This window comes from Pleurodeles waltl, chromosome 1_1, assembly GCF_031143425.1.
Source record: "Pleurodeles waltl isolate 20211129_DDA chromosome 1_1, aPleWal1.hap1.20221129, whole genome shotgun sequence".
NCBI lineage: Eukaryota > Metazoa > Chordata > Amphibia > Caudata > Salamandridae > Pleurodeles > Pleurodeles waltl.
The window spans coordinates 907,796,322-907,810,926 of NC_090436.1; the positions used below are offsets into that span (position 1 = coordinate 907,796,322).

Consider the following 14,605-nt stretch of genomic DNA (forward strand, 5'->3'; position numbering starts at 1 on the left):
TATGTTCAAAATAAGAGGGTGGGGGTATTGCCATACCCCCACCCCAAACAAATGGGGCCAAACGTGTTCTGCCCACCAGTGGGCAGATGGGGCAGTTACCCCCGATCCACACCCCGGGGTGGCAGAAAGTCTACTAGATGACAGGGAATTAAATAAAAAATAAAAAAATAGTGGGGTGGCGGCTTCCAACCAGTATGGGCCTGGTTATGCCCCCACCCCAACTGAAGTGGGTAACAGTCTTTCAGCTCTCCCCCACACACAAAAACATCTTATCTCACGGCAAGCAAGAGGATATTTGATTATTTCGGGTTTTGGTTTTACATTTGGGCCATGAGAGCTTGGCTAACTCTCAAAATCATCCCACTTGGAATGGTGAGGGCTGCACTTTATGTACTTTGGGACGCTGCCATGTAGAAAAATCCACAAGACCTAGACACATCTGAAAACTGAACATCTGGGTGATTCCAGAGTGGTGTACTTCACATGCACCCTGCACCATTTTTTACCCACAATGCCCTGCAAACCTCAAACTTTACAGGAATTCACACCTTTTTCCCACATTTTTGTGATGGAACCTTCTGAATTCTGCAGAAATCCACAAAATGCCTACCTCCTGCATTGTCTCATTTATACCGATAAAAATTCTGCTCCAATTGTCAACCTAATTTTTTTTTAAATTCAAACTGCCCTTTTGGACCCGCTTTGGCTCCCCCTCAATTTCGATATGTTTTTGGCTCTTCCCTGTCTCTAGCACTTGGCCCACCTACACAAGTGAGGTATCATTTTACAAGGAGACTGAGGGGAACTTTGGGCGGGAAATTTGTCCCGGTGTGGTGATCCCACACAGAAATGTGGGAAAATGTGATTTCTTAGCTAAATTTAAGGTTTGCTAAGGATTCTGGGTAAGAAAACATTAGGGGATCCACGCAAGTCACACCTCCCTGGACTCCCATGGGTATCTAGTTTTCAGAAATGTCTGGGTTTGGTAGGTTTCCTTATATGATAATTTTGATGTGTCCACATAGTGTTTTGGGGCATTTCCTGTGGGGCACTAGGCCTACCCACACAAGTGAAGTACCATTTTCATTGGGAGACTTGGGGGAATGCTGGGTGGAAGGAAATTTGTGGCTCCTCTCAGATTCCAGAACTTTCTGTCACAGAAATGTGAGGAAAAGGTGTTTTTTTTGCCAAATTTTGAGGTTTGCAAAGAATTCTGGGTAACTGAACCTGGTGAGAGCCCCACAAGTCACCCCATCTTGGATTCCCCTAGGTGTCTAGTTTTAAAAAATGCATGGGTTTCCCTATGTGGCGGCTGAGCTAGAGGCCAAAATCCACAGCTAGGCACTTTTTAAAAAAACAGGTCTGTTTTCTTTGGAAAAATGTGATGTGTCCACGTTGTGTTTTGGGGCATTTCCTGTTGCGGGCGCTAAGCTTACCCACACAAGTGAGGTACCATTTTTATCGGGAGACTTGGGAACACAGAATAGCAAAACAAGTGTTATTACCCCTTGTCTTTCTCTACATTTTTTCCCTTCCAAATGTAAGACAGTGTGTAAAAAAAGACGTCTATTTGAGAAATGCCCTGTAATTCACATGCTAGTATGGGCACCCCGTAATTCAGAGATGTGCAAATAACCACTGCTTCTCAACACCTTATGTTGTGCCCATTTTGGAAATACAAAGGTTGTCTTGATACCTGTTTTACACTCTTTATATTTCACCAAATGAATTGCTGTATACCCGGTATAGAATGAAAACCCATTGCAAGGTGCAGCTAATTTATTGGCTATGGGTACCTAGGTTTCTTGATGAACCTACAAGCCCTATATATCCTCGCAACCAGAAGAGTCCAGCAGACCTAACGGTATATTGCTTTAAAAAATCAGACATCGATGGAAAAAGTTACAGTAAAATGTGCGGAAAAATGGCTGTCTTTTTTTCACCTCAATTTCAATATTCTTTTATTTCAGCTGTTATTTTCTGTAGGAAACACTCGTAGGATCAACAAAACTGACCCCTGGCTGAATTCAGAGTTATGTCTACTTTTCAGGAATGTTTAGCTTTCTGGGATCCAGCACTGGTTTCACACCCATTCCTGTCACTAACTGGAAGGAGTCTGAAAGCCCAAAAAATAGTAAAAATGGGGTATGTCCCAGTAAAATGCAACAATTGTGTTGAAAAATTGCGTTTTCTGATTCAAGTCTGCCTGTTCCTGAAAGCTGGAAAGATGGTGATTTTAGCACTGCAAACCCTTTGTTGATTCCATTTTCAGGGAAAAAAACACAAGCCGCCTTCTACAGCCCTTTTTTCCAAGTTTTTTTTTTTTTAAACGAAATTTTTGCTTTATTTTGGCTAATTTCTTGGTCTCCTTCAGGGGAACCCACAAAGTCTGGACACCTCTAGAATCCCTATGATGTTGGGAAAAAAAGACGCAAATTTGGCATGGGTAGCTTATGTGGAGAAAAAGTTATGAGGGCCTAAGCGCAAACTGTCCCAAATTGCCAAAAAACAGGCTTGGCACAGGAGGAGGAAAGGCCTGGCAGCGAAGGGCTTAAAGTAATTATACCTTCCACCCCCACCATGCAAAGTATTGTCAGCAATCATAGCATTTCAGATGTGATTAGGTGGATATAAATGTAGTCAATTAACATGTCAAGTTATTTTATATGTGTTGGTAAAAGCAATTAATCTAAAGAAATTAGGTGGTTAGTTTTAAGATTTTACTTTCTAATCTGTTCTCAATATTTAGGTGATTCCACCGAAGGGATGGAAGCCAAAAAAGCATTATGATGACATAGATGACCTTGTGATTCCTGCTCCGATCCAGCAGATGGTAACAGGACAGTCTGGACTTTTCACTCAGTACAACATACAGAAGAAACCATTGACCGTCCAAGAGTTCCGTAGGATGGCAAATAGTGACAAGTAGGTGTATTCAGAGTTATGCTTTTCCATGTATCACAGCCAGAATTAATTTCCCTGAATACAGAAACTCTTACCAATGCGGTTTCTACAATTATACGATTCATTGCCCCTCTAGTTCCAAACTTGTGTAAACTTGAGTGTACAGAATAAACAATAGGTTGAACTTTTTTTCTTTTAGTGGTTATTGATTTATAAGCAGCTCATAAAGTAATTGCATTAAAATGGTTGCTTATTTGTACATCTCTATTACCATCTGAGTGGACAAAGAAGAACTTTGTTGAAAAGCTGACTCTATAAATTAAAAGTTCTCAGTTCTGCGAGAAACCCAAACCACTAGTCCAACAAATGCAGTGTGTGCCTTGTGCACTAACCTGGTACCAAGGCAATTGATGATAGACAATTTTTAGATCCATTCTATGCTTTACTGTTCTCACTTGATTTTTTAAGTAAGGTCATTGCGTCGTAGCATACTGGTCATGTTAGCTTTGGTAGTCAGTTGCCTGTAATTTCATGAACCAATTCATAAAATACATGTTTTGTGAAATCATCACCTAAACTGATTAATGGAATTTTTCAAGTTGATTAATATTTATCATTTGGTGGAAACAATTCAAGCATTATCCTTGCTTTAAATTTTCTTTTTACATTCTTTTTAATTATGGGGTAAATGGCATTAATCCTGAAAATTGTCTCTCTTTGCAGGGCATTGTACAGGATTGCATAGATCTTCTTTTTTTTTTTTTTTTTTTTTTTATTCTCCCTCTTCAACCACTGAACCTCCCTCTTCAACCACTGAACCTCCCTTCTTTTGCTGCTTTTTTTCTACCCACCTTACTTCTCCCTCCCTTCTTCCTCTGCTCCTGCTTTTTTGTTGAATTCACATACACCACAACCTCCCTCCTTCTCCTGTTTTTTGTTTTTGTTTTTTGAAATCATATTATTTCTCCCAGTGATAATACTTAAAAAAAAAAAAATCAGGGTGGTGCCCTTTCCTCTGTGTGTGTGTGTGTGTGTGTGTGTGTGTGTGTGTGTGTGTGTGTGTGTTCAAGCAAGCAGATGCGCAGAAAGTAAAATGCTATTTATTACCATCAAGTGGGTCATGATGCCCATCCCCTCCGTGTCAAGACAGATAACAAATAGAATGTTACACTTAACTGATAAGCATGTGTGGTTTTTGCCATTCTGTCTTTTTTTTTTTTATCTGCAGCAGTTAATACCAAACATATATAATTGTATCTAATGCTTAAACTGTTAAATCCATGCAGTGAATCAGAATAACAAGAACCACGTGTTGAGATGGAAAAGTGCTCTGCATGGTAATCTAACTAAGTCTTATTTACATGCTTTCTGGCTCACAAAATGAAAGTGGCCCAACAAAAAAAAAAACATCTTTCTTATGCACCTCTATAGAAAAACATAGAAAATTGTTGTCACATTGAACCACACAAACTACTAGGGCATGATAACTGGCCACTTTGAAAAAAAAAATAATCTCATTTTTTATAACAATAACAAGTATTTCCTTTCATTCACTTCGGCCTTCATTTGTAGAACAATCCCACTAAAAGTAGCAGGGAAGCCCAAAGAATAAACTAGACCGCGTATGTAAAGTTTAGGATTTACTACATGAAGAACTGAAAGACCCATTAAAAAAATTTAAAAAATTAGAATACATCTTAATCTGTATCAGTTTTATTTGCATGCTCTCTGGCTCCCAAAATAAAATTGTGCACAACAAGCCAAACAAAAACCATCTTCTTTATGTACTACTCTGTATCAAAATGGAAAAGTGACCTAGCAGTGAGCTAAACTAACTATTATGTGGAGGACATGATAATGGGTCATTAGGAAAAAATAATAAACATAATTTTTGTAACAGTGATTGACTTTCATTCACGTAGGACAGTCTTCCTAAAAATAGCAAGGAAGCCCAATAAAATAAACTAGACTGCATATGTAAAGTTTCAGAATTTCTACATGCACATCTAAAAGACACATTTATGGTCACTTGATTATGTAAACCAGTAAAAAAATAATACAATAGATAAAAAGAAAGGAATTACATTAAATTGAATTGTCTATCTGTAGTCATAGTTAGTATTCCCAAAGATTGGAATTCCTCAGCTCCCAAATAACTTTCCACCCGTTTGAGGAATCACCACAAAACTTTCCAGACCTGTAACATTTGCTAGATTTTGAGATGATTTACATTTTTGTGGTGAAACATTGAGGGTGAAAAGATGAGGGCCCTAAAACATGTTTTTCTACCCTTGCATTTTCAATAGATTGTTCCATTAGACGTAGCTTAAATGGCTTTATAGAATTACATGACATTTTACAGTATTCTACATTATGGTGCAGAGATAATGCTTCTTGAATTCTGCAGTTAAGTAGGATTAGTATTTTTTAAGCTATGAGGTATTGAGACTTGGTGACGTGTGTCACTGCGCACCTTTTGTGGAATTTCACCAAAGTTTTTTTTAAACTACTGTGGTACATGGCTGTAAACGTATTTAAAAATATATGAAAATATAAATACATTTCCATACCTTTAGTAAAGTGGTAATCGGAAGGGACCTGCTACTTACCTGTTTCTAACGCCTTAACACTGAACACAGCCAAAGAGTAGTAAAAATAATATGGCTACCTTTTCATTCTCAAAAACTGCCTTTACCCAATTATATACTGACTTGTCATTGCCATGTCCCACGGTATACTGCAAAGTTATCACAGTATACCATGGCCAAAAATATAACTAAGGCATAGCTGTGTTATTGAGTTGTGGTACCCTTATGTCACTCATGGTATTCCATGGGCAATGCAATACTTAAGTCAGATTTACAAAGAAATGCAATCCCACCATGCATGGCCCTGCTTTGATTGGTAAATCTGGAGAAATGCAAGGCAGCGCAATTGGCTGTTTTGTGTTACTCTGCACACCGTGATGTACATTGCAGCTAAATTTCACATACATCCATATGCCACGTCTTTGCAGCCACTCCACCATACAGTGGCCACTCCACTCTGTGCCTCTCCACTCCACGCCTCTCCACTCCACTCTACTCTACTCCACTCTGCGCTGTTACATTGTATACAACACCACTCCAGTCTACACCACTCCACTGGACTTTACTCCACTATACACTGTTCCATTCTACGCCATTCTACTTTACACCACTACACTCTGCAACACTCAACTGTACGCTTTTCCACTGTATGCTACCCGACCTTAGGTTACTCTACACCACTGCAGTGTATGGCACTCCACTCTATGCCACTTCATTCTGCGCTATTCTGTTGGACCCCACTCCAATGTTCACCACTCCACTGTATGCTATTACATAGTACCCCATGCCATTATGCGCAACTCCACTGTACACTTCTCCACTATGCACTTTTACACTCCACTTCACTGTACAACATTTCACTGTACGCCACTCCTCTCTAAGCTACTATACTGTACACAGCCCCACTCTATGCCAGTATACTGTATGCTAAACAGTGTATGCAACTCCACATTATGCCTCTTCAGTGTACAGCTCTCCACTGTATACCACTCAGCTATATGCTTCTCCAGTATATGCTTTTCCAATCTATGTCATCCCACTGTATGCCACTCCACTCTATGGTATTCCACTGTGTGCCACTCCACTCAATGCCACTTTCTTCTATAGTATTCAATTGGACCCTACTCCAGTGTACGGTACTCACTATATACTGTTATACTCTACCTCACACCACTGTAGGCCACTCCAGTCCACACTTCTTCGCTGTAGGCCACTGCACTGTACGCTACTCCACTATATGCTGTTCCAGTCTACTGTACTGAACACCACTCCACCCTATGCTATGCCACTCCACTATATTCTGCTCCACTCTGTGCCGCTCCAGTGTACACCACCCCATTCTACACTAGTCCATTGGACGCCATTCCACTTTACACCATTCTACACCACTTCGCCATGTGCTAGTTCATCCTACCCCACTCCACTGTACACTATACCACTCAACTCTATGCTATTCTACTCTACACCGTTCCACTATACGCTATTCTACTCTGCGCCACTCTACTATACTCCACTGAACGCTAATCCACTGTATTCAACTTTAGTCTTTGCCCCTCTACTGTATGGTATTCCACTCTGCCTTACTCCATTGTATGCTATTACACTCTACTTCACAATACACCACTTCAGTCTAAACCACTTCACTTTTTGCCACTCCACTTTATGCTTCTACACTGTAGGCCAGTGGTTCCCAAACTTTTTCGACCTGCGGCTCCCTTCACCTACATTGGCCATTGCCCGCGGCTCCCCATTATGTTACTTTTTTTTCTCGGGTGGGCGATGTAAGCCCAGCCTCAGGAGTACTTCAAATTTTCTCCCCAAATAATTGGGATGTAGGCGATGAAGGTATTATCATATTGGTAACAAAATAAAAATACAAGTTGTTTACTTTTTTTTTATTCAGTTAAGTCAGAAACAATACAATATCAAGAGCCAAAAATGTTTCCACAAATTAGCAACCTTTTTTGAACACATGTAAGATTAACTACACAACAAAGTTCTGTAGTAAATGTTTTTTAATTAACAAGAAAAACCAGGGAGTCTGAATGTGAACAAAATAGAAAGGCCTATGTTTGGAAAATCCTAGTGAGATGGATGTGCTTGTTTTTCTTTGCAAAGCTCCTCGAATCTTGGCGTTATTTTTGAGATAGCAACACGCATTTCTGCCCTAGGTGAATTTTTGCCCTATATTTTGACTTTATCACTGCAACTGCTGAGAAACCAGCTTCACAAAGGTAGGAAGTAGCAAACGGGATCAAAACACGCAGGGCAATCTTGCTAATCACTGGGTATTCATCTTGAGTTTGGCACCAAAACTCAAGCAGTGACAGAGACTGGAATTGTACTTTCAATGTTGAGTCACTTGAAATGTCAATGAGCTGTTCTGCTTCCTCGTTATTGAAATGCTGAGGTATCTCAGCATTGAAGGGATCTCTCACCCATTTTATTGGCTCCACTTCATCCTCAGGGAAATATTTCTGAAGGTAAAAATGCAGTTGTGACAAATACAGAACAAAAACTGTCCTCAGTTCCTCCTTTAATGCCATCTCATTGTCTTGCAGAAACTTGTCCAATGAAGGAAAACATTTATAGTCACCTTTGCTTACACTGCCTTTCCAAAGGATGACTTTTTTCTTAAACCCTGAAACTTTGTCTGAGAGCTGCAAGATGTTAGTATTATTACCTTGCAAGGACTTGTTCAGTGTGTTCAGTTTTTCAAAAAGATCCGAAAGAAAAGCTATTTGTATTAGAAAGTCTGCATCAATAAATTTGTCAGCAAAACAATGTTCATCATCGTGTAGATATGAGTATATTTCATTCCTAAGCTCATACACGCTAAGCGGGGAGTTACCGAGAGACAGCCATCGAGAACTGCTGTAGAACAAGAGGCATGAGTGTTCGGCACCCATGTCTTCACACAGCTTAGCAAAAAATCTTGCTTTCATTGGTCTTGTTTTAATAAAATGTATCACTTTGGTGACTATTTTCAGAATATTATGCAGTTCTTCACTGAGGTTTCCTGCTGCTAGTGCTTCTCTGTGTATTATACAGTGTGTCCAAATAGCATTAGGTGCTTTAGACCGTATGCGAGCTTGAAGTCCTTGGTAGCATCCAGCCATTGAACGACCCCCGTCTGTACAAACTCCAACACATCTCCCCCAGTCAATCTGATTCTGTACCATAAAATCATCCACAACCGCAAACAAATCTTGACCGGTAGTTCCACCTTTCATTTCCTTACAGAACAACAAATCCTCAACTATTTTTTTTCATTAACAAACCTGACATAGCAAATAAGATGGGTGTCTTTTTGGTTGTCTGTTGCCTCGTCCAGTTGGAGTGCAAAGTCTTTGCCTTTTAAGTTACAGATGAGCTGATCGTTAATATCGTCAGCCATATCGTTTATCCTCCGGCTCATAGTATTATTAGAAAGAGGCACTTTGAGCAGCTGTTTACCAGCATCTTCGCCAAGCATGATGGTTACCATATCAACAGCAGCAGGCAAAATCAGCTCTTCTGCAACTGTGTGTGGTTTTTTACACTGTTTCAACACGATAGGCCACTTTATAAGAAGACAAGAGGGCGTTACTGTTAACTTTGGCTTGTTTTGAGAAAGTGGTCTTTTGTAACTTGGCTTCTGTTAGTTTTCTTTGGAAAAATTCCAATGTGCCACCTCTATTTGTATTCAGCCATAAGCGAATCAGTCTTGACCCTGCTCCAATGGGCATAGTCCAGCCCGACTTTAACGGTTGTATAGCGATGTTGCTTACCTGGGGAAATTTGTGTGGGAAATCTCCTAAGAAGTGTATAATGATGAGAACGAGCGCCTTTGTAATGTGTGGCCTAACTAGTCTTGTGTTTTGGAAAGAAAAAAATTCTGTCATTTGAAAGCGTTTGTTTTCCGGGAGAATTAACAGTTATGTTAGTCTGCAGGTTCTAATCAAAACGTTGGACCCTGGCACTTATTCCTTTACAAATTAAGCAGGGAATGCGTGTGTTGTATTACAAACACGAACAAACACCCTTCCACACTCAGTGCTGGGAGCGCCCTCCCTGGCAGAGACTCTTCCCGCCCTCCCAGCTGAGCACGAGGACACAGAATCTGGGCCAGTGATAACCAGCAAGGAACACACGTGTGCTCTGTCATTATGACCGGCACGAGAGCGGAAATCGAAAATAAATGGGGTGAAGCATGGGGGGAGGCGTTAAAAGTTTGTATATGTGCACGCAGTTATATTCTCCAAGGTCTACACAGTCTACAATGTAGATTCCAAATTCTAAAAACGATAATAATTACGGTAATTACCTGACAATGAGCTGAAATTCGACTTGGAATGCTGAGGGGGCTCTCGGAGTCTCTGAATTGCCGCGCGCCTGTAAATGCCGAAGAACGTAATCACGCTGGGTGAAACCATAATGCAAGACGTTGACAGGTGGGGCTCAAGTAATCCCCCTGACATGAAATGCTGATGTCTACTGCTCGACTGGAAAATAATTACCTCCCTGCGTAAGTTACGCTGGTATAAACCGCGTGCATAAATCGTTTCTGAAGTGTGGCATTTCATGCTTTCAAAAATGCGCACGGCGCCCCAGGCAACTTGTCGCGGCGCACCGGGGTGCCGCGGCGCACAGTTTGGGAACCACTGCTGTAGGCTATTACACTCAACGCCACTCCAGTATACGGTGCTCAAGTGCACGCTACTCCACACCATTCCAGTTTATGCAACTCCCCTGTACGCTATTCCACTTTATGCCACTCCAATGTACTCTCCTCTACTCTATATAACTCCACTGTACAAAACTCTACTACACTTTGTGCTACTCTAATAGACTCTAATCCACTGTCCAACTTTGCACTCAACTCTGTACACTCTATTGTACAACACTCTACTCCACTTTGACAGTTTCCAACACTGTACAATACAGCAGTCCACTCTACTGTATGAGCCAGCACTCCAGTTTATAACAGTTTCCTCAACTTTACGCTACCCCCACTTCTATGTATGCCACCTGGTCCACGCTAATCCACTTATCCTACTCTACTGTGCACTACTCCATTGTACATCACTGAACTCTACGCTATTCCACTGTATGCCTCTCCACTCTTCTACACTCCGCTGTACAGTATTCCACTGTACGCTATTCCACTGAATGCTACTCTGCTTAACTGTAATCCACTCTACACCAATACAGTGTACGGCACTCCACTGTACGCTAGTCCATTGTATGACACTCTCCTCCACTCTGTATAACTCACTCTATAAAAGTCTACCACACTTCGTGGCCCTCTGCAAGATTCTACTCCACTCTTTCCTCATACTCTCCACTGTCCAACTCTATACTCCATTCTGTGCCTGTCCACTCCAATGTACAACACTGTTCCACTATACAACCCTTTTCTATATGACACAGCACTCCACTATACTGTACAAGACCACACCCCAGTTTATAATAGTTTACTCCCTATGCTACACCAGTACACTCTATTGTACTTTACTCCACACTACGTTACACTACTCCCCTCAACTCTACTCCACTTTATGAGACTTTACCTTATTCTACACTATTATACAATAATGCACCCTACGCAGCTCCACTATTTAACACACTACTGTAATCCATGCAGCTGCACTTCCCAACACTCTATTTCACTGTATGCCACTCTGACACTTTACTCTTGTCTACATCTCTTCACTCCACTGTACAACACTGTACTATACTGGATGTCACTTTACAGCACTACTCAGCTCTACTCTGCAATACTCTAATCCACTATACAACTCTGTACGCAACTTTGTATGCCACTGCACCCCACTTTACTCCTCTCAGCTCTGACACAGTACTCCACTACTCCACTGTATGCCACTCCCCTCTACACCACTCAGAGCCATTGTACTCTATAACACTGTATGCCAATCCACTGTACCACACTCTACAACACTGTAGTGGACACCACTGCACTCTACAGAAATCAACTAGACTGTATACCATTCTACTGTAGTCTGTCTTTCAAATATTGTACAACACCCCACTATACTCTACAACACGGTTCTCCACTCTACTCCACTGTGACAGTCTGACACCCTACTCTACTGTTCGACACGCCATTCCACCATACAGCTCGCTGCTCCAGTCTACAATACTTAACTCCACTGAGACATCAAACCACTACACTATATAACGCTTTGCTGCACAATACATTATGCTGCTACTAAACTATTCCACTTGATTCCAATTTACAATACTTTAGACTTTACAACTTTCTCCTCCACTGTACCGTACAACACTAGACATAACTCTGCACTTGGACTCGATGATTTGAAACACATTTCTTTTTTAATCTATATTCAACGAAAAAAACTAAGGCTGAAGCTTATAGTTTGGAAAACTTATTTTCCATACACAAACCAAGTTTAAAGTACACAAACTTAAAAAATTGTAAAGTTATAGTTATAACGTTAATTTACAATGTATCCACCACCTTCAAATTATTACAAGTAGCTGATCTTGTTCCATACTCTTTTCAGTTTGCTAACCACGCAACACTAACTATAACTTGCAACTCTACCATGCGCTTTCCTCATAAATGATACTCCACTGTACAGCTCTACAATGTACTAGATTTCTGCCAATCTGCTGCATAACACTACACTGAACTATACAACACTCTTCTTCATTGAATTCCACTCTATGCCACTACACTCAACAGCACTCTGCTGCGCTCTATGTCACTCTGCAACACTCTGTTCGTTGACACTCCACTCCACCACTCTCCATTTCAGGATACTGTAGCTGACAACACTCCACTGTAAAACACTCTACTGTTCGACATGCCATTAAACTGTACAACTTGCTGCTCCACTCCACAATACAAGACACCACAACACTAGCCCGTAAGGCACTTTACTCCACTGTATGCTATGTCACTCCACTCTGCTTCACTCCACTGTAGCTGATAAGAGCATGTAATAAGGTCCGCTACTTACAATTTATCTGCCACCTACAATTTATAAGTGAAAGTTCTAACTATACCCTTAGCCATTTTTTAAGTTTTTGTAGTTTAAGCTTCACTTATATAAGAAAAGTCGGTTTTTCTAACTATAACTGAGTTTCAACTTTAGTTTTTTTTCATCGGGGGGAAATAAATAAATAAATATATATATATATATATATATATATATATATATATATATACACACACAGTAGGTAGTTATAGTTAGTACCATGTTTTCATTGAAAAAGCATTTTTGATTTGCCTATATCTTTAACGCCATTGGACGAATAATCACCATTTTTTTTTTTTAAAGTGTTTCCTAGAATCTTGTTGTACATAAGAAGTTTTGGGGTGATCCATCAATTGGGACCTGAGGGGAAAAAAAGGTGGTGTTTCCCCCTTTTTAATTCCCATAGGAATTTTAGATACAACTACAGCCCAAACCGCTGGACTGAAATCCATCACATAGCGCCTCGAAACCCTAACGGGTACATAGCGCGCTTTATAAATTATTGACTGGTTGATTGATTGATTTGGCAGAAAGGTAGCTCTTGGTTCAGAAACAGTGCTTTTATTTATTTGGTTTACATTTGTTCAGTAGTTTTTAGGATATTAAATGAAAAAGAAATATAGCTATCAAGAGGCGCGAATGATTCACTAATAATGAGCTTCTGCAGAGATCTGCAGAGCTCTGATTGACTCTCAACACCAGGAAGTGTTGGCAGCCATCTTGCACTTTTAAAAACATTTTTCCCATGAATTCACAACTGGGTTGCGAATCTGCGCCAAATTTTGTAATTTGTTTTTTTAAATAAAGGAGGGGGTCATATGGGCTCCCCCTCCTGGGCTTATTTACTGTCCTGAGGACCACCACCTCCCCGAGGGTTGATGTATATAGAATGCAGGGAAGGTGCACCCCACACACACACAATCTCCGTGGACCACCACCTCCCTGGGACTAAACAAAGAATGAATATGGAGGGGCAGCGCAGACCCGTCAGCCCCAGGAACCGCAACCTCTCTCCGGCTAAAGAATTAATGAATGGGGGGGGGCGCAGGCCCTGGGACCACCACCTCCCTGGAACTGGACCGGGAGTCCGTCACAGACCCACAGACCCAGGGACCACTACCTTCTCAGAGCTGTTTAAAATTGGAGGGGGGGCGCTGCCCCCTTCATGGAGCCAATAATGGGCCTGGTGACTGCCACTTCCTGCTATGTCCCGGGATGCCCACCCCATGGATATAGCTGTTTGCTCTGCCTTGGAAGGAGCTTTGACAGCTCCTGCTAAGTCAGAGCAAACACTCTTGTTTCAGCAAGTGAGAGCTGTCAAACAGCTCTCGCTTGCTGGAAGCGGAGGTTTCCACTGTGTCCCTGCCTGCTGAGGTGTGGGCAGGGAAACAGAGGAAATAATTGCTCTCCCAAGCAGGGAGCTGCATGGTTAGCAGCTCCTTGTCTATGACAGCAATGCCGGCTCCCGCAGGAGATGGGAAGCCGGCTAGGAACACAGGGCCTTCAGGCTCCGCCCCCCCATGGTCCCCAAGGGAAATGGGGTCCCCGGGGCTAAGATCGGCCGGGGGAGGGTGGGGCCGTCTTGTTCCCATCCCCCCCAAAAAAAGAATAACATGTCAAGGCTGAGCCCTAGGGGATTGGGTCCCTGGGGCAAAAATTGGCCAGGTAGGGCCATGTGTTCCCCTCCTCCATTTAATGAAGGACAGGCCCAGGTGGGGTTTGCCGTGCCTCGAATCCCTCCCCCCATTGTAGTGTAGTGGGCCTCAGGGGATGGGGACCCTGGGCCTGGGGCTGAAGTCATCTGGGAGGGGGGGTGGTCTCACAGCCCCCATCCCCCACATGGCCATTCACCAATTAGGTTGCACTTACTAACCAGTAGAAAGCACTCCCTTTTACACCCCCTCACACTCAGAGAGACAGGCCCTGTAGCCAATTACCACTACTACCACTGGGGTTGGGGGGATTGGCCCCAAGGACTTGCTGCAGGCCAGGCATTGAGTCCAATCCTGGCCATACGTGGGGTTGGGTGGTTATAGGGAGCTGGCCTGAGGGCAACCAACTCCCACAGCACACATTTGAAGGACATGTGCTGCGGTAATTGGATTAACG

General features: G+C 42.0%; 1 protein-coding gene across 2 annotated transcripts in view; it reads left to right on the forward strand.

Moving 5' to 3' along the window:
- The window catches only part of KDM4C (lysine demethylase 4C), a 1,395,856-nt gene that overhangs the window by 115,072 nt on the left and 1,266,179 nt on the right, over positions 1 to 14,605 (forward strand). For both annotated transcript variants that reach the window (XM_069230128.1, XM_069230129.1), the window contains exon 3: positions 2,750 to 2,925. In XM_069230128.1, coding sequence (XP_069086229.1) covers positions 2,750 to 2,925 — 176 coding nt within the window. The remainder of the gene's footprint in view (positions 1 to 2,749; positions 2,926 to 14,605) is intronic.